General features: G+C 38.5%; 1 protein-coding gene across 1 annotated transcript; it reads left to right on the top strand.

The window, feature by feature from the left end:
* Positions 1 to 530: 530 nt before the first annotated feature.
* Positions 531 to 21488, top strand: ppm1db (protein phosphatase, Mg2+/Mn2+ dependent, 1Db). The gene is made up of 6 exons (XM_067437855.1): positions 531 to 1237; positions 2715 to 2943; positions 3040 to 3164; positions 7555 to 7736; positions 11996 to 12220; positions 19984 to 21488. The coding sequence occupies exons 1-6, from the start codon at positions 754 to 756 to the stop codon at positions 20356 to 20358; spliced, it is 1620 nt and encodes a 539-aa protein (XP_067293956.1). The 5' UTR covers positions 531 to 753; the 3' UTR covers positions 20359 to 21488.
* The last annotated feature ends 2485 nt before the right edge of the window (positions 21489 to 23973 follow it).

Below are 23973 nucleotides of genomic sequence, written 5' to 3' on the forward strand. Positions count from 1 at the left end.
TTAATTGATCAAATTTAAGAATATAAAAGGAAAGCTGAAGCATGTCATATTTAAGATTAATCCTCATAATTATGAAGATTTAAATACATCAAAGCTGATGAAAATGTTACTTCTGAATATTGATATTTAACTCTGCAGATCACCCTGATATTGTGAGTCAGAATGTAAACTGGGCAACAGATGATAAGCACAATTAGCCTACATTAACCTAAAGCTAACTTAATTAAAACGCCACAGCCCATAATGTTTTCTTCTTTTTCATTATTAGAATATAGACATTAAGAGAATAAATTGTTGCTAAAAGTACTTTTACTACTTAAATTACATTTAAAATCAACTTTTTTACTTTTACTTAAGTAGGGTTGTCGTTGTAGTACTTATACTTTTACTAAAGTAAATAGGGCTCTGGTTATTTGTACTTTTACTTAAGTACTAAGATTCAGTACTTCCTCCACCACTGCCCAACACTGTTTATTCATCTGATACTCGTAGGTGTTACATTTTTAAATCCCAATACGGCTTGCCATATTCTCCTGCATCGTATTTTTACACAATCCTCCTGTCCAACAGATGGCGCCAATGACACTTCGGCATGCATTACTATGTGTCTTCGAAGGAAGGAAGGACTGGCAGCTTAGAAAATAAACAAAAGACGAGCTCATAATAATAAATGTTTTTAGGTTAACCATAATCTTTTAACCACGTTTGTGCAGTCTTTTGATTGATCTTTCAGTAAGGGCTGTCCAATTGGCCATGAATCTAGACTTATCGCTGCGAGTGAGCGTCTTCTCCGAACAAGGAGGAAGGAAATACATGGAGGATTTAACTGAGGTGATCGTGGAGCTGGAACCCAGCGACGATGAGCTGCGAGCGGCGGGACACACTGATCCAAAGCCGGACCAAGAGCCTGGCTGTGAAAGCGACCCGCCGGACTGCACAAACAAGCCTTTACCCGTCATAGTAAAGTGGAGAAACACACTGTCGACCGATGAGAGCGACGTTAACGTTACAGAGGAGCCCCGGACTCAACCGGCGGCAGCGGACAGCAGGAGCTCAGTCGCATTCTTTGCCGTGTTTGACGGCCACGGAGGGCGAGAAGCCGCGCTGTTCGCTCGAGATCACCTCTGGGATTTTCTCAAGAAGCAGCGGGGATTTTGGTCTAAGGATTACCGGAAAGTTTGTGCCGCAATTCGTAAGGGCTTCATCGCATGTCATCATGCAATGTGGAAAAAGCTTCGTAAGTACACTCAAGACTTATTTCAGTCGACGTTAGTACTTTAAAAAATATTTGTTTAGATACGATTATAATGTTATGATGATCAACAGTGTAAATTAAGACCTCCCGGCATTTTTTTAGCGCCTGAAATCACATACGTGTTGTTCTTTTTCTTAAATTGTTATATGGTAAGGCAGATGAAGATAAGGTATGGGTCTTTGATTGTTTAAATTAGCTTTTGCAATAATACAGTTTTTGAAATTGAGCGCCACGCTATACTGGAGAAAAGACGAAAAAATCGAACGGACGGGTCGCAGCTGCGCTTGCGCGGAAATTGACAGCTCTGTCTAAAAAAGCTGTTTCAGACTTTTACACCGTTTTGGAGGGATTAAGCAAACCCATTATTCTACGATAGCCCGTTTCCGCCATAATCTAGAAGGATTAAAATATTATTATTTTAGTCATTATTATAATTCTTAGTGTGTCATTATATTGAGAGAATTACTCATAAAAGGGATTTACAACGTTATATTGAGGAACTGTCCCATAACTGTGTACTTAGTGTATCTCATATAACGATAAGAAATAAGGTAAATAATAAGATCTCTCATAATAAGGTAAATTATTAAGGAAACCTTTTTTTTTTTTTTTTTTTTTTACGAATGTATGTTATTATGAGAAGAACCTTTCTCACAATAATGGCTTATTATCTTCTTGTAATAGCCTACCTCATAATAATGAGAAAAATAAACATGAGAACATTTGTACAAAATGTATTTTCTGACATCTCATAATAATTCGATTTTTTTCTCATAAAGCTTATCCCATTAAAATAATATTTCTTATAAATAATAACTTTATTATTTCTCGTAAAAACGACTATTAACGATTATTTAATAAGAATGAGAAACCTTCTCAAAACAGTGACTTATCTTAGTATCATAATGAAAGTTTAATCAAAAATGATGATTTAACTTAAATAATTAGTAGCCTACCTTGCTCACTAAAATCTGTAACAGTTACGTCTATTAAATGTACAACGTAAACCAAAAAATGAAAAATTCTTGAACCTCATTTGCTCAAATTTTCGGTCAATAGACCTTCCTCAGGCAACAAAAGCCACCTAACAGCCCATAATAATGACGTTGTTATTGTAAACTTTTTGATTATACAATTTTCTTAATGTATGCTTGTGGAAGTATGGAAATAGCGACATCTGTTGGTCAAAGCCGTGTAAATGCAAGAACACAGCAAACAGCTTACATTCTGCAAAATTATTGTTTTCATTAAAGTCAAGTGTGATCTATAATATCATTAAATAAATATAAAGATAAAAGTATTATGAGATGTTATTTAAGTCATTATTATGTGTAATTTCCAAAAATCAAAGTCAAATTTTTGATTATGACTTACAGAACTGCGTTTTACTCAAGCTGTGGTGGAAATAGGCTTGCAATGTCTTGCCGCAGTAGTGTTTAACCGTGTGTCTGTTCTTCAGCGGAATGGCCAAAAACATTAACTGGCCTCCCCAGTACCTCGGGCACTACAGCCAGCGTGGTGGTCATCAGAGGGGACCGCATGTTTGTGGCTCATGTCGGGGACTCGTCTGTCGTGCTGGGTGTGAGGGAAGATCCCTCTGATAAAGTCATCAAAGCTGTGGAGGTCACACAAGACCACAAGCCCGAGCTCCCAAAAGAGAAGCAGAGAATTGAGGGACTGGGAGGCAGGTGAGAGCTTGATGTTTGTTGAAACTTCCTAGTCATCAAAAGAATCAATCTCCTGGATAACATGCAGTCTTTTCCTCTTTTTGCGTGTGAATGTAGTGTGGTGAAGAAGTCTGGAGTGAACCGTGTGGTGTGGAAGAGGCCTAGGCTAACCCACAACGGCCCGGTCAGAAGAAGCACCCCGATCGATCAGATCCCCTTCCTCGCTGTTGCCAGAGCTCTGGGTAAATATTGAGTAATATGTAGGGCTGCCCCCGACTAAAGATATTCCTAGTCGACTAACACTCCTGCATTTTAGCGATTAGTTGAATAATCATTAATTTATGATATTATTATAAAAACTTGCCTATATACAAGGAAAGGTATAGTCCAAGTTTAAGTTTAACACTTCCTTATGACAGAAAATGCTAAAGCATGATATTAGCGCGTTCAAAATAAAAATGAAGTGCTTAAAACAGAATAGTAAAGCGTTTAATAATAATAATAATAATAATATATTTTATTTGTAAAGCCCTTTTCATAGTTAAAAACAATCCCAAAGTGCTATAGTTTAAAGTATAGCCTACAGCTTACGGACACAAAAATCAGTGGCCCAAACGTTATAGGCTAAAAAAAACATTAAAAACAGCAATCAGACTGCCTGTGCATTTTAATAATTTATTATCAAAAATGCAAACTGTAACAGTTACATGTATATATATAAAAAATAAAATAAATAAATAGTTCTTTAAAATAAATTAAATAAACATATTATAACATAGGCCTAGTACAAAACAAGTACTGTAGCTAAAACGCTGTTTGGTATAAAAATACAGTGGAAAATTTATATACTTTTTATATTGTTCAAAAGGAAAATTAACAAAAACGAACAATTTAATAAATGCACATGGCACAACGCCAAAACTTAGAATAAAAAACAAAAGAAGGCGGCAAACAAATCAACAGCCAACAAGTGTTTGATTAAATTGTTTAGAACAACTATATTTAAGACAAAATGCAGAACAAATAATTTAAAGAACACTAATACAGATCAAAAATATCAGAGCAAAGCCGCAAACTGCCATTAAGACGACGGATGAGTCTTGAACTGAAACAACAAGTTGCAAACATCAGACTAATTTTTCTTACAGAATTAAAAAACAACTTCTGCATTTTATAAAAACGAATAAATAAAAGTAATATGTATTTATTTATTTTTATAGCCTACCCGTTATAAAAATACTCGTTTTTTTATATAGCCTAACAGATAGCAAACAGAAGCACTATAAGGAAACGTTACTACTTACATGTTTTAAATGATAAGAAATATTCGATGTTGACGAGTGATAGGCAAATGTTTGCCTGCAGAGTTTGCAAACAGCCTTTTTAGGGTTGTCCTTCGACTTTTCAAAATGATCCCTGGACTTTTTTCCTGACATAATTATTAGCATCAGCCAGACACCTCTCCCACAAGTGCGCTTTGGTATACCGCGAGGCGCGAGGTCTCGTTGACCAATCGTTCCTTTGATGTCATGTCATACTCCGTCTGCAGTGCGTGTGCGGTACAGGATCCGCACGCCCTGTTGTGCTTTCACATAGGCCTATGCTGCGTTTGTAGTCCGCAATTGATCCGCTGTTGCATACCACAAACAGCATTAATTCATTATATTTTATTTAAAATCCAAAAGTTGTTACTGAACATGGCTCGTCAGTAGGGCTGGGCGATATGGCCCAAAAAAAAAATCCCCGATTTTTTCACCAAAAATTCGATTTACGATTTAAAACGATTTTTTTCCCCTCCTACTTAAAATCAGTCTGCAGATGACAAAGAAATTGTTCAAAACAAGTTTTAACTTTATTTTGTTTAGGTAAAATTAAATATTTGCAGCTTGGTAGAAGTGCCACCTGGGGTGCAAAACTTTCAGCATGTGAATAACACCCGACTATTCCACAGTATAAATGGGCACCATATCTTTTGCAATATACAATATACATATCAAAGGTTTATGAATTGATATGCAGATAAAATTAACTTTTATTAACAACAGTAATGTGCAAAAAAAGTATAGGGAAAATTTAAATGTAGCCTAATGCTCTTATTAAATATAGATTAGCATTGTTCTTCAATAGTCTCACACTGAACTGATCGAAAGCTTCAGTGATTATTAAAGGAGCTCTTTGCTTTACTGTAATTTAGTCACAATTTGAAGAAAAGTTTAGTTTTTCCTGAGACTGTGACCGTACTTTCCATACATTAGGGAGTTAAAATCGCTAATAAATCAATAAGTGCTCTTCTGCTGGTTATAGTGGTGGGCATTTCATATCTTTTTTTAAATAAAAATGCTACAAAATGGATTACACATTTTAAAAAAATAAACTAAAAAAAACATTCGACTATTTCTTTCACACGACCCCTTTAATTTTACAAACCATCACATTAAAAATAACATTATAATCGGATATCTAGAGCTTTGAAGTGCTGGAAATAAGTGTGAAGCTCTTGAAAACCATTGGAAAGTGCTTGAATTTCAATCTCAAAAGGTTGTACGAATCCTGAGATAAATAATGACAACAACAACATTAAATCCATGTGGTTTTACTACAGTACAATCGTGGTAAATGTTGGTGTTTTGTGACTGAAACCCCTGCTGACCTTCGCTCAGCTCTGTTTGATCTGATATCTGTGGTTTATAACAGAATTGTGCGCCGACCGCTTCCACTAGATCACAGTAGCAATGGTGTGTTGATTTAAACGGTCTCTCACTGGATCACCAGCGCTGTGTATCGTGTCTGTCACGAGATTGGCCCGTGTGAGCTCGCGCTGCGTTCGTGTCAGCGCAGCTTTAAATGAGTATAGCGCCTAGCGCGGTTCCGTTCAGACTTCAAACACACTTTGCAGCGGGGTATTGTTAATTGTTCTGTGAAAAACTGAACCAATTACGAATGACACGGTATGTTGTTAGACGCGATCCTTGTTGTTTGTGTACCTCTGTGGCAAACGCGCGCGGGGAGGGCTGAGCCATTAACTGTTACGGGAGCTCAGAGGGGAGCGTCGGCGGATTTGAAAGAGAAAACCGATTTTCATTCACAAAAATCGTCGTAAACTAAAAACTCGAATTAATTCATAAAATCGATTTATCGCCCAGCCCTACTCGTCAGAATTGCAATTCTCTTTGTTTACTCTTTCATAGATGTCAGGATAACGTACTAGCCTTCATTTAAACAACATTTTATTAAATTCATTTATTCATATTTATATAGCCTAGTACTTTAGATTTAGCTCACACAAGTGGCAAAACATTTAAACATAGGTTATAGCCAAAAAACACATACATTTTAAATTAGAAACTTACAATAGGCTATTCAAAAACAGCATCACAAAATAGACTGGGTACGAAAACGATCGTCGCACTGCTGCCGGACCGCATCCGCGTGCAGTTTGAAAGCTGTAACCCGTTAACATGGGTACCAAAAAAATACGCACCGCACACGCACTGCAGACGGAGTATGTGTGAAACGGGCGTGACTGCACAGCCCCTGATTGCATAATTATTTCACGGGATTTTTCACGGGACTAACCACCTAATGAAAATGTATTTGACCAAGCCCTCTTCATATCGACTAACGTTTAGTCGACTATTTGGGGGCAGCCCTAGTAATATGTGATTTGTGCTGACTTCACTTCTCATTAAAAAGTCAAAAGTTGTTGCTTTAAATGGTGTTTACAAGGATTGTTCAAAACATGTTCCCTGTAAAATCCATTACAATCAAATTCAGTGCCTATGCATCATCAGGGATCACCCAAAAATGATAATTCAGTCATTAGTTCTGTCATTACCTACAATCTACACCTACAAATGAAGATGTTTTTTTTTTTTTTTGATGATACTGGAGATAATTTTTAGCCTGGCGCCGCCCTCCTATGCTCAATTTTCATTTTCCTTCAGTACTTTGTCTGGGACTGCGTTGTATTCTTAGGTTTTCTTTGAAATTTTTTTTATCGTTCCAATCAGCGAACAGAGGGAGTGGCTGAGAACGATGACGTTGTTGTGTTACGCTAGTTTGAGTTGTAGTTCAGTTATGGCAGTGGAGAAAGATGCGAACAAAACCATTCATTCCGGTGTGGCACCGCTGCAGAATATCCAGAAGTTAAAGCCGGGGCAATAACAGTCTTTGCTGAGGTTTGTTGGTGGCCCTCCTCCCCAACAGGGTGAATTCGGGAAAAGTTTGATTTTCCAGCTCGCTCCGTTAGGGGTGAAGGAGTTAGCTGAAGCCCTATTGGACGGTAATTGTTTCTTGGGGGGGTCAGAAGGAATTGCCATCATTTACAGGGGCTAGTAAATGATTTTATTGCCGTCCGTTTCCCACCACCCGCATAAAAATCCTCGGCTGAACAAACGACAAGGTCGTGTGGTGATGTAATAACTGTCCGAATCCACATCTCTGAGTTTTCAAGAATATATCACTTCAAAATTCACTGGGTACAATCCTTTTTGACCACTGCAGAGCACCGTATTGTTGTGCTTTGCTGTTATTTGGATGCATTTCTAGCCTGGTATTTCTTTAAAATGTTGGCAAGTATTTACAAGAGCAAAATGCGACCATGCAAATAATGCTGTAATCGTGTCTGTGCAGGTGATCTATGGAGTTATGACTTCTACAGTGGAGAGTTTGTGGTGTCTCCTGAGCCTGACACCAGTGTGGTGACCCTTGACCCAAGGAAGCATCGTTACATCATCGTTGGCAGTGACGGCCTTTGGAACATGGTGCCACCGCAGGAGGCGGTGACTGTTTGCCAGAGCCATGATGAAGCTGTGGTATGAGAATTTTTTTTTTTCTAACCATGGTGTATTATTTTAATTATTGCTGCTATTTGTGTTCATTTTTAAAAGCTGTACACACCAAGGATGATAATTATAAAGATTAGCTCTAAATATAAAAGAATAACTGAGTCCACACAACAACTGTAACAATAAAGGCACAGAGAAACGACATAGTAACTTGGAATCACTTTCAGAACGATTTTTTTCCAGCTGATGAACGATAAAAATATTGACCTCCAATCAGAATCCATCCTGCTTTAAAGAGCTCAAGCTTTTAAAGTGTCATAAAAAAAAAAACGCTTGACACTTTTAAAGTGTCATGCTTTTAAAGTGTGTGTGTGTGTCCACACACGCAATATTAAAATATGACCATGGAGTTGAGGGCACCTTGATGCTAGGGCTGGGATAAACGATTATTTTTTTAAACGATTAATCTAGCGATTATTTTTTCGATGCATCGATTAATCTAACGATTAATTTTCCCTGTCCGATTCGGTTACGATTCGATTCGATTATCGATTATCTCCCCATTAATTGCCTAATAGCAATTTATACATGTTGATTTAATTATCTGAATGAAAAAAACTAATTCCTTAACATTGCAATATATGTTTATTGCTCTTAAAATTCCAAAGTAAAAGACTATACAAGAACAATGCATTCAATAAAATCATAACAAAGTGCACACACACACACACACACACACACACACACACACACACACACACACACACACACACACACACACACACACACACACACACACACCCTATTTTGAAGTTACGGCACTCTGCCTTTGTATTGTCTGCAAAAAATGTGGAGTCATGCCAAGGCAAAAGGCAGTAACTTCCATATTATCAATATTTGGTTGCTGATCACCATTTACAAAATCAATATAGTAACACCTGTATAAAATCTAATGATCATGGCATTTATTTTGGATGATTTACAATTAATTATAGCCATCTTCTTATTACCATCATGTGCTTTGGTTGCATTCTGATGCCATTATTAAGGACACAATACGTCTTGTAAAGAGTACCTTCATTGCTGTGCAGCAAAACTTACAGGTTGATAGGTGACACTGAATTATATGAACAAGATAAGATTATTTCTTATGAGTAAACATTTGCATATATAATGCAAAGATATAAAAAATAGAACAAATAACAAATCATGTAAAAATGCATGGGATTGGAATAAGATAAATAGCAAATAGTGCCGCTGGTTAATCAAGAGTTAAGTTTGGCCATCACGCTCTAATGACAGCGCTGACTGGATCGGATTGCCCATTCATAGGCTAAACAGAGTAATTATTTATTGCAATATGTTTTTAATGTTTTTATCTAGTAAAAAAAAAATGATACAATAGGCTACATAGCTTAATTACTTTTACATCTTTGAATGAAAATCGCCTAGCCTAAAAGGACAACTTTTAGATTGATGTGAACGACAAGTATTAATAATTTTCAGAATGCTTGTGGATTAAACATCCCCGATGACGTTCATTGCCATGGATTTTATCGGGTTTACAAGAAAAGGTAGGATATGGATATAATTGCGAACTGTTACTACTGATTGTATGCGTGAGCGCACGCTGTCACGGCATTCGAGTCCACACAGTCGTGGGCAGCCCCAAACTGCCTGACAGCGCGCTGAGTGAATATTCTGCATTATGAAAACATGTATGACAGTACACAGGCTACACCGTAACTTAAACGCGGCAGACTTTAATAGACAGTAAAACAAAGGCGGGACACCATAACTGGATGTCGGTACCGTAACTTAATTTAAACATCTGTCTTCCTGTGTGCAGAAATTTGTTTATGTAGCAGTGACAACAAAACGCGTGCATGTGCACCTGTGCTCCGTACGCGCCGCGCGCCAACCCGCAAGCCTTGCACTTCTGAAAGTCTGAGGAGCCACTCGTGTTGCTACCATAGATATACATAATAAATAATATACTTAATTACATAATATACTTTATTATGTATATCTATGGTTGCTACTACTCTCCGGCGCCACCATCTTTATTTTGAGTCTGACGAATCGACGCGCATATTTTGCGTCGACGTATTTTTTGTGTCGACGTCATCGATGACTTCGACGCATTGTCCCAGCCCTACTTGGTGCATTTTAAAGTTCTCATGAAATCAAATTCTATTTACTTTGTTAGCACATATTACAGGTCGTGGGGTGAATCCACAGAATTTTTTTTTTTCCACGGTAATCTTTAATCAAAATCTGAGAAGTAACCAGTCTGGAAACGGCGTTCCTTCTCAGATGATGTCAGTTTGACTGCTTAGGTTTGAAAATGCGTAACCACACAGGAGGGGTGCGGAGGTCAAACCCTGCCCTCTGTTCAATATTCCGTTTCACTTGGAAATACGTCACATCACTGAAGAAAACTCACTTGCTACTTCCGGTTCACTGGGACTTTAAAAATAACCCTATATAACATTAAACTGCCAAAACAAGGGAGAAACGCAAGGGAGAACATTTAAAGGACATTTATTATTGAACATTTATTATTATCTAATAATATTTTCAATACATTTACGAACACCACAGTTTCTAAACAAACGGCACACGTCAGTTTAACGCAGGAAGAATAAAGGCATAGTTACTTTTTTGCCCATTCTTCTTTGAATTTTCGGTCTACATTGTCTTCTGTGTGTATCAGAATAATCCATTGTGTCATTACGTTCATGATCCGCCATACAATTGTATGTGCAGTGCCCTTATTTGCACATATATTTAATTTAAAGGTGATTAATTATGTGCGCATACACAGTTTAGAGCACTAGAGTATATGAAATATGTCCTTTAAAAACTCGAAACGGACTTGCTCTTGTCTGTATCTGATCCATATGATCCACTTGGTGAGCATTAAACTCATCGTGGCGTTCCGCGCACAAAGCATTCTCATGCACGCTCCTCCGCATGCTGTAAATGTGCTCTCATACTTGATAACAGTGCAGTGATTGGGTTAAAAGAGTTCATACTCATGAATAAATGCAGAGAAGCGCTCAGAACCAGATGATGTAGAATCGTGTCAGTCACACACTTATGCACAATTATGTCACATTATGTTTCGACTTATGCAGAGTTCAAACTGCCCGTTTTGAACCCCGATTTTGACTCGCCGACAGGTTTTGCAAAATCGTGGACAAATGCCCGAGATCATTGTCACTCGTGTGAATGAGCACCGATTTGCCGATCACGTAGTGTGAATAATCAAAGACACGATCAGAGAGAATCGCCGACAAGTCGCAGATGCCCGCAAGATATTTGGCATGCTAAATATCTGGACCTGTCGGCGATTCAAACTCCTGCTGTGTGAAATGAGTTCTGACTGAAAATTACATCGGCGATGACCGGCAGCCAATGAAAGAGTGAGATACAGGGCAGCGGGAGGTTGAGGGAGGAGTTATAGAGCAGAATATCAGTATTTTAAAAGATATATTTACAATTCTATCAAACAGAAACAAAGGCCAAACATTTGCACATCCAGCCGCAGCAGCAGCATTACAAAATGATTTATTTACCTCAAACTGTCTTTGCAGAACACAATCCTTGCTCCCTCTGTCTTTTCAAAAATTTCCTCTGCCATAATCTTTTTTCTTTATCTCCACAAATCAGCACACAGACAATTTGGAGCAAACTTTGTGAGCTTATCATTTTTAATAACAATTCCAAGTCTCGCGCGAGAACTCCGATCTGACGCACGTGTGATCTTGCATTGTTTACTTGTCACATCGCACGTGTGTTTAGTTGGGAAACGTAGTTTGCGCCCCGGAGAGATTTGTCGGCGATTCTTCCTCTTGTAGGCACGCAGTGTGAACTCCTGTCACCAAACCATCGGTCAGTGTGAACACAGCAGTGACTGAATGATACCCCAGATAGTCATGCTGTGTGAAAAGAGCAGTGACCCGACGAGTTTGAAAATCGTGCAGTCTGAACTAGGCTTTAGCTATTCAACCCAGAAGAATGAAATTGCTCAGGAAAAAAAACTAATATAACCCATTTCTACTTTTTTTTAAGTTTATGAGTGCTTTTTGTTTTCAGCGATGTACATATCTGTTCACAAAAAAATTTGTTTGGGGGTTTCATGACCCTTTAAAGCAGCAGACGACAAACCTGCAGCGTGTGCTTACAATAAACGGAGTGTTATCCTTATAATCTAGTAATCCTTATAATCATCATTCTTGGTGTGAACAGGCCTTAAAGACTGTGTGTTTTACATCCTACAGGCACCCTTCGGGATGTCGGTTGCACGTCGGTTAGGCTGCCATGCGTTGATGCGATGGCGTCAGCGAATGCTCCGTGCAGACAATACCAGCGTTATAGTCATCGCCCTTCCTGAGCCTGGCAAACCCCACCTTCCTATGCACAGAGACGAGGTCATACTCAGCCTAGCAGAGGGCCCTCACTGTGACCCAGCTATAGGGTCCCGCTCCAACACACCACTCATCAAGGTAAAGTCAGCAAGAGATGCTTATAACCAGGCAAAGCAATGGCAGGGGGAGGGTGTTTTCAGCAAACAAAATCCTAAAATTAATTTTTGCTATTCTGCTTGGTGCTACCGATAGAGCAAAAATGACACCCTGAGGTCACATGTCATGACACGTGGCGTCACAGTAAGCAGGTGTCACACCAGTTACACCGATTGAGTGGCAAAGAGACTGAGTGCCAGTGTTGCTGTTCAGCATGAATGTAGCGAACACATCTAAAATGGGAAAAAGCTGTTATCGGCTTTATAAATAGATTCAATGAGAAATCTTAGCTATTTTTTGCTAAAAGCTGCAGAAAAGAGAAGCGAATGGGTCGCTGCAAACAGCTGGAATCCAAGCATTGAAACAGGGATTTGCAGTTACCGGTTTGTCTCTGATATGTTGAATTTTGGGGTAAAATCATACCCTAGGTCATATATTGTATTTACAACTCATAAATTAAATACACTTCTCAAAAAAATTAAAGGAACACTTTTTAATCAGAGAATAGCATCAAGTCAGTTAAACTCCCGGGATATTGATTTGGTCAGTTTAGTAGCAGAGGGGGTTGTTAATCAGTTTCAGCTGCTTTGGCGTTAATGAAACCAACAACAGGTGCACTAGATGGGCAACAAAGAGACGACCCCCAAAGGAATGGTTTTACAGGTGGAGGCCACTGACATTTTTTTCTTTTCTGACTGTTTTTTACCAGTTTTGCATTTGGCTAGGGTCAGTGTTACTACTGGTAGCATGAAGCGATACCTGGACAGAGGTTGGACAGGCAGTCCAACTCCTCCAGGATGGCACATCAATGCATGCCATCGCCAGAAGGTTTGCTGTGTCTCCCAGCACAGTCTCAAGAGCATGGAGCAGATTCCAGGAGACAGACTCCAGGAGGAGACATTTACTCTAGGACAGCTGGACAGGGCTGTAGAAGGTCTTTAACCCATTAACAGGACCGGTATCATCTGCTTTGTGCAAAGAGGAACAGGATGAGCACTGCCAGAGCCCTACAAAATGACCTCCAGCAGGCCACTGGTGTGAATGTCTCTGACCAAACAATCAGAAACAGACTTCATGAGGGTGGCCTTATGTCCTCTAGTGGTCCCTGTGCTCACTGCCCAGCACCATGGAGCTTGATTCGCATTTTCCATTGAACACCAAAATTGGCAGGTTTGCCAATGGTGCCCTGTGCTTTTCACAGATGAGAGCAGGTTCACCCTGAGCACAGGTGACAGTCGAGAACGGGTCTGGAGAAGCCGTTGAGTTATGCTGCCAGTAACATCGTTCAGCAAGACTGGTTTGGTGTTGGGTTATTGATGGTCTGGAGGATGGAGGGATGGACAGACCTCTACAGGCTAGACAATGGCACCCTGACTGCCATTAGGTATCGGGATGAAATCCTTGGATCCATTGTCAGACCCTATGCTGGTGCACAACAATAAATATGTAGCCTGGAGACCAGCTGAACTTAGCCGGTCTAGACTTGATTTGTTGTGGAGCAACTGTGCTCAAACCAGAGCTGTTCGGACCAGTCAAATTGTCAGGGGGGGCTTTATACAATGATGGCCAGATGATCAACGGTAACGGAAGCATTCATGTCACCATAGAGCGCTTGGGTTGAATTCGTCCTAATCCTAAATGGAGAACTTGTTCGTATATGCATTCACCCTTACTATTTCTCTCAAAAATGATGATTGTGTTAGTAAGTACTCAGTGTATTCTAAAATTCTTTTCACAACACCGGCAAAGATTGTTTACACTCATCTTCTACTTCCTCCAGCATGTGTGCAGTTGAGTTCTGTTGACAACTATGCATCACTCATCACTTGCTCCGTTGCTCTGATTGGTTGTAGCTCTATCCAATTGAGTGCGGAGGCATTTTCTTTCCTAGTTCGGTTGAAACACACCTCATAATCACAGCCCAAATAGAGCAGTATCAGACTCATATTCTGACTAGAATCTGAGTATGATGAAGTCAGGCTACGAAATAAGATCACCCGATTTGCATATGAACACCACTGAAGAAAACAGAAAAACATATAGAGAGCAGCAGCTTTCGTTTCTGCTCTGACAGCCATAAGACCAAGCCGAATGTGGTGAGTGCGTGTTAAAAATCAGAGATGGTGAAAGAACACCAAATGTGCTTAAAGGGTTAGTTCACCCAAAAATGAAAATGATTTCAATAATTACGCACCCTCATGTCGTTGGACACCTGTAACACCTTCGTTCATCTTCAGAACACAAATGAAGATATTTTTGTTGAAAGCTGACGGCTGAGAAAGGCTTCAGAAAGGCCTCCATTGGCATTCAGTACATTCCCATTGACCCGCTCACAAGACCCATAAAAGGCACTAAAGACGACATTACAAAGTCCATCTCACTACAGTGGCTGTACAATAATTTTACCAAGTGATGAGAATTAGTTTTTGTGCACAAAAAAATCTAAATAATGACTTTATCCACCAAGTTATTGTCTTCCATGTAGGTCTCGGACGTGAACTCACCTGGAACTCATGCGATAGCAGCGCTCCTCCTCTTCCGGGTCATGTATTGAACATTGGAGCTGCGTCATATTCTCGCACATGCTTTGAGTTCATGTCAATTCACACCTGGATGAAGTCGTTATTTTGATTTTTGTGCGCATAATAACTATTTTCGTCGCATTGTAAAATTATTGTACAGCCACTGTAGTGAGATGGACTTTGTAAAGTCGTCTTTAGTGCCTTTTATGGGTCTTGTGAGCGGGTCAATGGGAATGTACTGAATGCCAATGGAGGCCTTTCTGAAGCCTTTCTCAGCAAACAGCTTTCAACAAAAATATCTTCATTTGTGTTCTGAAGATGAACGAAGGTGTTACGGGTGTCCAACGACATGAGGGTGCGTAATTAATGAAATCATTTTCATTTTTGGGTGAACTTACCCTTAAGTTTTTCGACTTCAAACCAAACTTGGGTCTCCAGCCGTCAAAGTGTAAATTCCGTCAGGCTAGTGCACTTCCCATAATGTTTATGCATAAGGTCAGTAGGCAGAGAGTAGGCGGTCTTTAGCGGCATTTTGAATGCTCTACAAAAGCAATCCAGTATCTTGACTCTGGTATTGTCACATTTGAACAATTCTAGTATCAACTTGGTACCAAAGTACCAGTGCTTTTCACAACCCTTGTCTGCAACTTCAAGCAGACAAAAACAGGAGGTCAAGAGATTTCTGTGCACTGTCCAGGCTCACAACTAATCAGAAGTTTTCAGATAAGTCTTTTTACAGAGTTCCTGCTCATGTTAGCCACACTTTGGCTCCTTGCCCACCAAAAGAGACTCTGGCACACTGCTCATCAGTCCTGCCTTCTCTCTCTCTCTCGCTCTCTCTAGCTCTCTCTCGCTCTCTCTCGCTCTCTCCCCCCTCCCCCTCCCTCCCTTTCTCGATCGAGGCCTCCATTGTCAGAGCAGTTCCGATGGAAGCCATGTCTCCGTGTTTGTTTGGCCCCAGTGTGTTTGAAGCACGGCTCCTCCAGCTGCTCTTGGCTGTTTTGATTTGGCTCAGAGAGCTGGAGAGTGGACAGATGTTTGTGTTTTTAATCCTTTTAAGTGGAGTGGATTTGAGGTTTAGGGAGGCCGCTTTGATCGTTTTTCCTGTTTGCTCTTCTGGTGCTGTTATGATTTTGATAGAGGGGAAATGAAAAATACAGAACAGGGCAAGAGAATGTAAAAGAGCAGTCGTGATGCGTTTCCCCCTGTCGTAAAGTAGTGAGGAAGACCAGACTTTAGACTCGCTTTGTGTTTTGTCTCTTAGAGATGTCGCAATTTGTTTGCAGTTGGAATCTTTTCCATTTCTGATACTTCCTCTGGGATTTTTATTTTAACTTTATTTTTAACTTTTATTTTAAATAAACACTTTTAATGTTTCTTTGAGTGATTCGCTGATATTAAAGTTCGGGCCAATACTGATAAACTGATAATTATTGTCATTATTACCCTCTGTTTTATTCTGCAGAAGCGCTTTACTCTTAGCAGTGTGAACAAGTGTCACAGCAGCCTCTGAGCGAATGCACAGAGTAACGTCATAACATCATTTTAAACACACTTAAATGCATCTAATATGATAAACAGAGCTGTGTTACCTCATACTCATGACCGGAAAAGCGGAAATCACGACGGCATCCCATCGCAATAAAAGTCCCGCTGCACACAAGCCGTGTGTTTGTGTAACAATCGCTCCTGCGACCTTGATCAGCTCCACAACACTAGGCCCTGCTCTGCTTCATACTACAGTAACGTTTATAATCGCATCCATTAACATGATTTCTGCCCAAGGCTTATCCCGATTCTTTTATACTGGCTTGAGGCGAAGACCACGTCCCAAGATTCTGCGCTCAAACTTGGCGTCATCAAACTACGCCTTTCTTTTGAATAGGCAACCTCTAGCAGATGGAAATTACATAGTGTAGCTTTAACACCAAAACTAGGAACAAATAGTTTCAAATACTGCACGATTCAAGGCTTAAAAAGGGATGCACTGTGTGGAAAACTTAATAATTCTAAGACTTGCTAAATATGACGACGGTGCACAAAGCATGTACACTTTACTTATTACACGCAAGGACGTGCATTATCAGACCAACATGCCAAATATTACAAATAAAAGGATTAGGGATGGCTCGATACCACAATTTTGGATTCGGTACGGTACCACAATCTAATACCGAAGTACCGATATTAAATCGATACCACAAGGTCTGATATTAGCGCGGGTATATTGCACGCGAATGAGTTCAATTATGCAAGTTTTGAGTTTATAAAGTGGGAAATTACCACAAATGTTTATTAGTAAATTAATCAGCAAAGCTTATCACATCAAATCAGTCATTTGAAAACTTTCTTGTGAGAAATAATTTCAGCAAAAATCTCTCAAAATGAGCAAATTGCTTCTGGTTTCAAAAGACATCGCACTACACTAAAGCAATCTGCATAATCCGATTCAACATTTCACGCTCGTCTCGGGATGGAAAACGGAAATCATTTGAACATGCAAGTGATTTTATAGCATTTCGTAATAACAGTTACAGGAGATATGAGCTCATACGACACACACACACACACACACACACACGCCTGTCACTTAGTCACGCTCGCACATTACACATTAAGTTTCCTTAAACAGTCAAATACACAGAGTTATGTACAAATGTCCATCTTTAGTGAGTAAGTTATTCACATAAACACAGACAGTCGGCGGTGTCTAACGCGAATGTAAATAGTGCAATAGTACGCGTGCAAATATAATGAGATCTAAATGTCATTGGTTGAAACGAACGCTGAAGATTGTGATATTCGATCTTATGTTAGGCTATGTGTGTGCGTTGATCAGTGTTAAAAGAAAATAAATGTCTAAATGAGATGGTTTGAATGATTCACTGACCTGTCGATCTCTTAAGAAGTCCTAAAGTCAGGATAGTGACAGATGCTTCTTGGCTAGGTTTGATGGTTCTTCATCAGTTTTATAAGCAAAGTCATTACAAATGTCACTTCTACTCCTCTCTTTATTAATTCGTTTTGGGCATCTTGAGTGAGATTCAACTGCTTTATCCATTTTGTTCATCTGTTGTTGTCACATTTGCGGGTTGTTTCGGGTCAGTTTGGGTAGCGCGCTGCCATCTAGCGGTGAACTTCGGAACAGCAGCATATACCGAAATGTGCCAAATCATGATATCGTACCGTTTTAAATAAAATATATACCGGTATTTTTCCAGTACCGGTATATCGCGCATCCCTAAAAAGGATTCCTCTCTGAAGAAGCATTCAGTCTTTCCGCTCACAAATAACGAGTCCGCCATTGTGCAAGCGCCAACTGGCTTTTAAAGGGAATGTGAGGTTAATTGGTTTATTGAACATTATGGTCAAAAAACACCCATAACTCAGTAAGAGACTAGGTACAACCCTTTTGGACCACAAGCCTGGCACACAGACTGTTTTTTTATTGTTAAATTAGCAAAAGTGGATTCGGAAAAAACCCGAAATGCACCTGCGCCATGCACTCAGCTTGTTAAAATAGAGCTGATGGTTTTACTTTTACATTGTTACAAAAACATTCTATTGCTGTTCTTTTCAATTCATTCTATTCATCAAAGTATCCAGAATTATTTTTTATCACGCTTCCCACAAAAATGATTAAGCAGCAAAACTGTTTTCACGCACAAAGTAGCTGGATTCAGGATGCCATAACGCAATTTGGGGAAGTTAAGATCGTGAAGATCCTTCTTCGAATCTTTTCATATCTTGTGCAGTTTAGCTGACACGTTAGAAAAGAACATAAGCTTTATTTGGTCCAAAATTATGGTGCCTGCTGCTCGAGCTGCTTTCAGGTTGCGGACTTTGTCAGCGTAGTTTAGGAATTTCATTATCACAGCTCTCGGCGGAAAGTCAGAACGATCTTCGGAGAATCTGCCGATTCGGTGAGCTCTCTCTATTACAAGGGGGCCAGGAAAGTTTTCCGGGCCGAGGATCTCAGGGAGTAATTTCTCTAGAAACGCGCACATATTATTTCCTTCTTTTTTTTCTGGGAGTCCCACTAATCGTAGATTGGACCGACGACTACGGTTTTCCAGATCAGATCATCTCTCATCAGAATCTTGATGAGAGATTCTATGACAGTTTTCAATTTTGTGTTTTGCTTTTGCAACTCTGTGACGTTATCTTCTTGGGTGCTTATTCGATCCTCGGCTTCTGTTACCCGTGTTGTGAGAGCTTTAAATTCGCACTGCACTCCGTTAATCGCCTGGAGCAATCCATCAAATTGCACCCCAAACTCTGATTTAAGTGAGTGGATAGCCTCGAGAATTGCAGATTCTTGGCTAACTCCTGACGCGCCCTCTTCACTGTTAGCTTCGTTGGATTTAGCATCTGCCTCGGCCTCTTCAGGTACAGTCAATTTAACTTGCTTCTGCGCCATTTTAATTGGTTTTGGTGGCATCTTTCAACGTTACGATGTATCAGAATTTTAAAATTGAATCAGTTTGTCAGCATTTATTGGGTTAGAATAAAATTGAAGTCAGGATTTGTAGCGGAGCTCGAACCGCGTCCAATCAGCACCGCGCCATAACCGGAAGTCGCACAACTGTTTTCAATTTTGATAATGATAAGAAATGTTTCTTGAGCACTAAATCAGCATATTAGAATGATTTCTGAAAGATCATGTGACTGAAAACCGTAATAGTGATGCTGACAATTCAGCTTTTCCATCATGGGAATAAATTGCATATGAAATTATATTAAAACCGTAATAATAGTTCACAATATTATAATATATTTTCACAATACTATGCTTAATTTGATTTATTCTCTAATTAAGGTCTTTAGTTTTTATGCCAGATTAATGCTGCTCTGTTGTTCTTTTATGTTTTTTTTAATACAATAAATGTTATATTATAATATAAATAACCCTCATAAATAGATTAATTGTATTTTTTTTTCTTCTGTTGAACACAAAAGAAGATATTTTGAAGAATGACGGTAACCAACCCGTTCGTTTACGACATTTTTCAAAATATATTCTTTTGTGTTAAGCAGGATTTTTTTTTTTTTTGGGTGAACTAGTAATGGAGCTGTCAACTTTGCCTGATTTTACTACTAGCTTGGCAAGCTACATTTTAAAAGTAGCCTTCCCGACACCTGTAATTTGTATATAATAAAATGCTAATTCTAGAATCCGAAATGAGTAAAACACAAAATGACACTATTTTTGACCCTCCACAGACCCCGGATCCAGACCTGTCCTCAGCCAGCAGTGAGTCTTTGCCGGCGCTGGAGAGGAGGAACGGTCTGTCAGGAGTGAGTCTTTGTGCAGAACCTCCTTTAGAGGAAAACTTCCCTTACATTGAATTCATGGACAAAGCTGCCTTGACTGTGTGCCCCATTGAGGGCAGCCGGACCCCAGAGATGCCCCTGTCCTCACCGGATGTGTCAAGTCCGGTGGGGAAGAGGCCCAGACGCAGCCCCCTCACCCCGAGCAGCTCCCGCCGGCGGACTGGGGAACGCTCCATACCCAAACGCAACACTGGCAAGAGTCCCAAACGGACGCCCAGCGTCACAATACTACAGCACCGCAAAGCAACTCTCTGCGTCTGCTGAAGTCCTTCGTCAGACTGCACACGCTCGCACAAACGAGCCGACCTACGCCCTGGTCTCCGATGTTCTGCATGGTCTCAAGAATAAATAACTTCTATTGTTTTGACTGTTTTCATTTGTAATGTGCTATGATTGTGTTTTTTTTTTTCACTTTCTTTTCACTTTTAATGGTGTGAATGTGAGGGTAAAAAACAAAAGAGATCTCCCTTTTAGTATTTTGGATTGTTATTTTTTATATATAAAAAAGAAAGAATGCATATCAGTCTTTCAAATGAATATTAATTTAAAGGATGTGTTTAATATTTTACCCTTTAAACTAAACAGCATTATTCAAGGCAATCTTAAATTTCATGAATTGCTTGTACAGATTTTCTGAAAATGACCAAATAGTTGTTAGACATACAACATACAATATTTTTATACTTGTTCTATTTTTTCCAAATATCAAATTTTCTTGCCCCACAATACTTGCCCATGCTAATATACGTCTTTGTACATTAAATATTCTCACCAGTATTTAATGTAATTGTTAGCGTTGCCCTGTTTTTCTTTTTGAAAATGCCTTTTGCATTGCTGCATTTGTTTTCAGAGAAACTACCTGAGACATATCTCTTGTTGTTTTATTATTATTATTATTATTATTATTATTATTATTAGTTTTTGATAAAACCTTTGTAAAATGTGAGGATTGCATGTTCTGTTATATCCTTAGAAATGGGCTTTTTCTTGGGGCGTGTTTTCTTTCTTGACTGTTGTATGATGGAATCTACATTTTTGTATGTATTTGGATATTGTAAGTTATTTAATATCAATAATGTCTATTAATGTAAAGCAGATAACATCTTCCAACACCAGTTCCAGAGCTAATGTGATGTGTGGTTATAAGCTGATGTTTAGGCCGGGTGTACAGCTCATTTTTAAGCAGGATTTTGGTTGCCCTATGTTTGAAACTTTGTCTTTCAGAGAAGATTTGAAGTGGATCAGAAGTAAAATTTTTATGGTGTTTTATGACCTTTCACTATTTGCTATAGTGGCAATTTTGGTTTGAGTACTTCATGTGGTGTTGCCTGAAGGACAGTTACAGTTGAATGGATTTAAATGCATTGGGAGTGTATTAAAAAAAAATCTAATTATATTGTGGTTGCATATTTTAAAAACATCTGCAAAGGGTCTAATTATTAAATTTGTGGGGGGGAAATCGGTACACTTTACTATAAGGTCCCATTTGTTAACATGAATTAATGCACAGTTAATCTTTGTTTACATTAGAAACATTTATTTGTTAATTGTTTGTAAGATCATAGTGCATTAACAAATACAGCTTTGGATTATAAAAATGTGTGAGCCAAATGTTGAAATCACTAAATCTGTAAAAGTATTGTTCATGTTAACTAATGTAGTTAACAAATTATACCATATACAAATAGTGTTGCCAAAAGTCATATATATTAGATACATACTATTGTTTGAATCAGATTCGGCATGTTAAAACGTCAGAGTGTGATTTTTCTTATTTACACTTTCATTCCCTGTTGAAAACTGATCTGAGCAATAGCAGTTTAATGGAGGCAGTTCTCTTTCACAGTTTTTCTGAAATACCTGGTATTTCGGTTAGATTGAATTGCATCTCTCTCTGAAATGAGTTTGCATATATTGCATATTGATTTTTTTGTCCTGGAAATGCAATAAAGAGATACTCAGTTTTGTGTTTAAAGAAGTAGCCTATTAAAGTATTATTTCTTGAAGAAGAATCTAGTCACATCTCCTGGACTTAACCTAGTCATAATGGTCAAATGGGATTTTTTAGTACGTAAACCCAGAATTATACCAGAGTTTTGCATTTGTGGTTTATTGACAGTTGTGTTTTAAACCTATAAATGTACTTTTCAGCCTTTTTTCACGGTGTGGCGGTGATTCAATGTCACTGCGTTTTTCAACCACTAGGTGGCGGTCAATACTAGGAGACTAGACTGAAAGACGAGTAACGTGACCGCGTCTGTCCACCGCTGAATAGTTTTACTTGACGTTTTCTAGAAGGCTAATCTCGGAGCATGAGTGATGGTGACATACACCTGACAGCAGCTAAACCCACACCCTCCATAATGGTGCTAAACTGACAAGCAAACACTTCTGATCTGCTGCCCCTCTTGAGTGAAGAGTGCGCGTGAGTGTGCATATTTCACAATTCTTTGGGAAGAAAATTGTTGAACAAAGTCCTCAGGTTTTACATGAAACTGACTAACCCAGCCCTCCCCCCTTAACGTCTTACGTAAAACGTTTTACGTAAAAAAATAATAGGCCTATAGCATATCCCCCAAAGGTTTACAAAAAGAGTATAGGCTTAGAATGAGTCTGTAGCCTATTCAATATTTATTATATTGCTTGTCCTTTTTTTTTATTTTCCATCTATAGGCCTATATTGGTCACACTTTAGAATATGGCTTAATTCCCTAGTTAATAACCATTAACTATGATTTTTTTTTTTTGCCTCAATAAACTCCAATTAGGCTACTGCTTTATTAATTGTTAGTATGGTAACAATGTAGGTATTGCGTAGGATTAAGGGATGTAGAATATGGTCATGCAGAATACGGCATTAACATGTGCTTTATAAGTACTAATAAACAGCCAATATCCTAATATGCATGCTAATAAGCAACTAATTAATAGTGAAAATTTGATCCTAAATGATATTGTCTATAGGCTAGCTATATAATTAGTGAGTGTTCACATTACAAGTAGCCTATGTAGCTAATCAGATTACTTTTTTAAAAGTAATTAAGTAAAAAATAATGCATTAATTTTAAATTTACAACAAAATATCTACAACAAAAGAGTTACTTTTCAAATAAGTAACACAAGTTACTTTGTTTTTATGTTTATTTACTGTCCTCATGATAAGAGAAATTGTGGTTGTTTTCTGTGTGAAACATTGGTTATTATAGTTCTAGACTAAATGTGAAACATGCATTCACTCTTCTCACTTGCATGAAAACAGATTCTGTATTCATCAAAATGAATTAAAAACATTTAAATGCAAACTCAGAATATTAAACTCGCAAATCTCATCTGCAATAATTGAGTAACACAAATATACTTTATTTAATCTCACTTTATTAACCATTGTCCAATGACCTTTGATTATCCAGTTCATTCAAACCAATAAGAAAAATATTACTATTTAGATAAACATCCCTACACAGAACTTTCTTCTCTTCTGTCTTATTCTTCTGCAATCCAGATTGAGTTTGCCTATACTGCGCAAAAGTAAATTTGCATTTACTTCAGCCTTAGTAACGCAAAAGAAATGTAATGCATTGCTTTCCATTATAAGTAACACCATTAGTAACTTTTTTAACAGAGCAACACATTGTGTCACATTACTTTTAAAAGTAACGTTCCCCAACACTGTAATTACCCATATATATGTATATACAGTATTGTTCAAAATAATAGCAGTACAATGTGACTAACCAGAATAATCTGGTTATAATAATTTAGAATAATCTAAAAGGTTTTTAGTATATTTTTTATTGCTACGTGGAAAACAAGTTACCAGTAGGTTCAGTAGATTGTCAGAAAACAAACAAGACCCAGCATTCATGATATGCACGCTCT

Source organism: Pseudorasbora parva, chromosome 3 (genome assembly GCF_024679245.1).
Source record: "Pseudorasbora parva isolate DD20220531a chromosome 3, ASM2467924v1, whole genome shotgun sequence".
Taxonomy (NCBI): domain Eukaryota; kingdom Metazoa; phylum Chordata; class Actinopteri; order Cypriniformes; family Gobionidae; genus Pseudorasbora; species Pseudorasbora parva.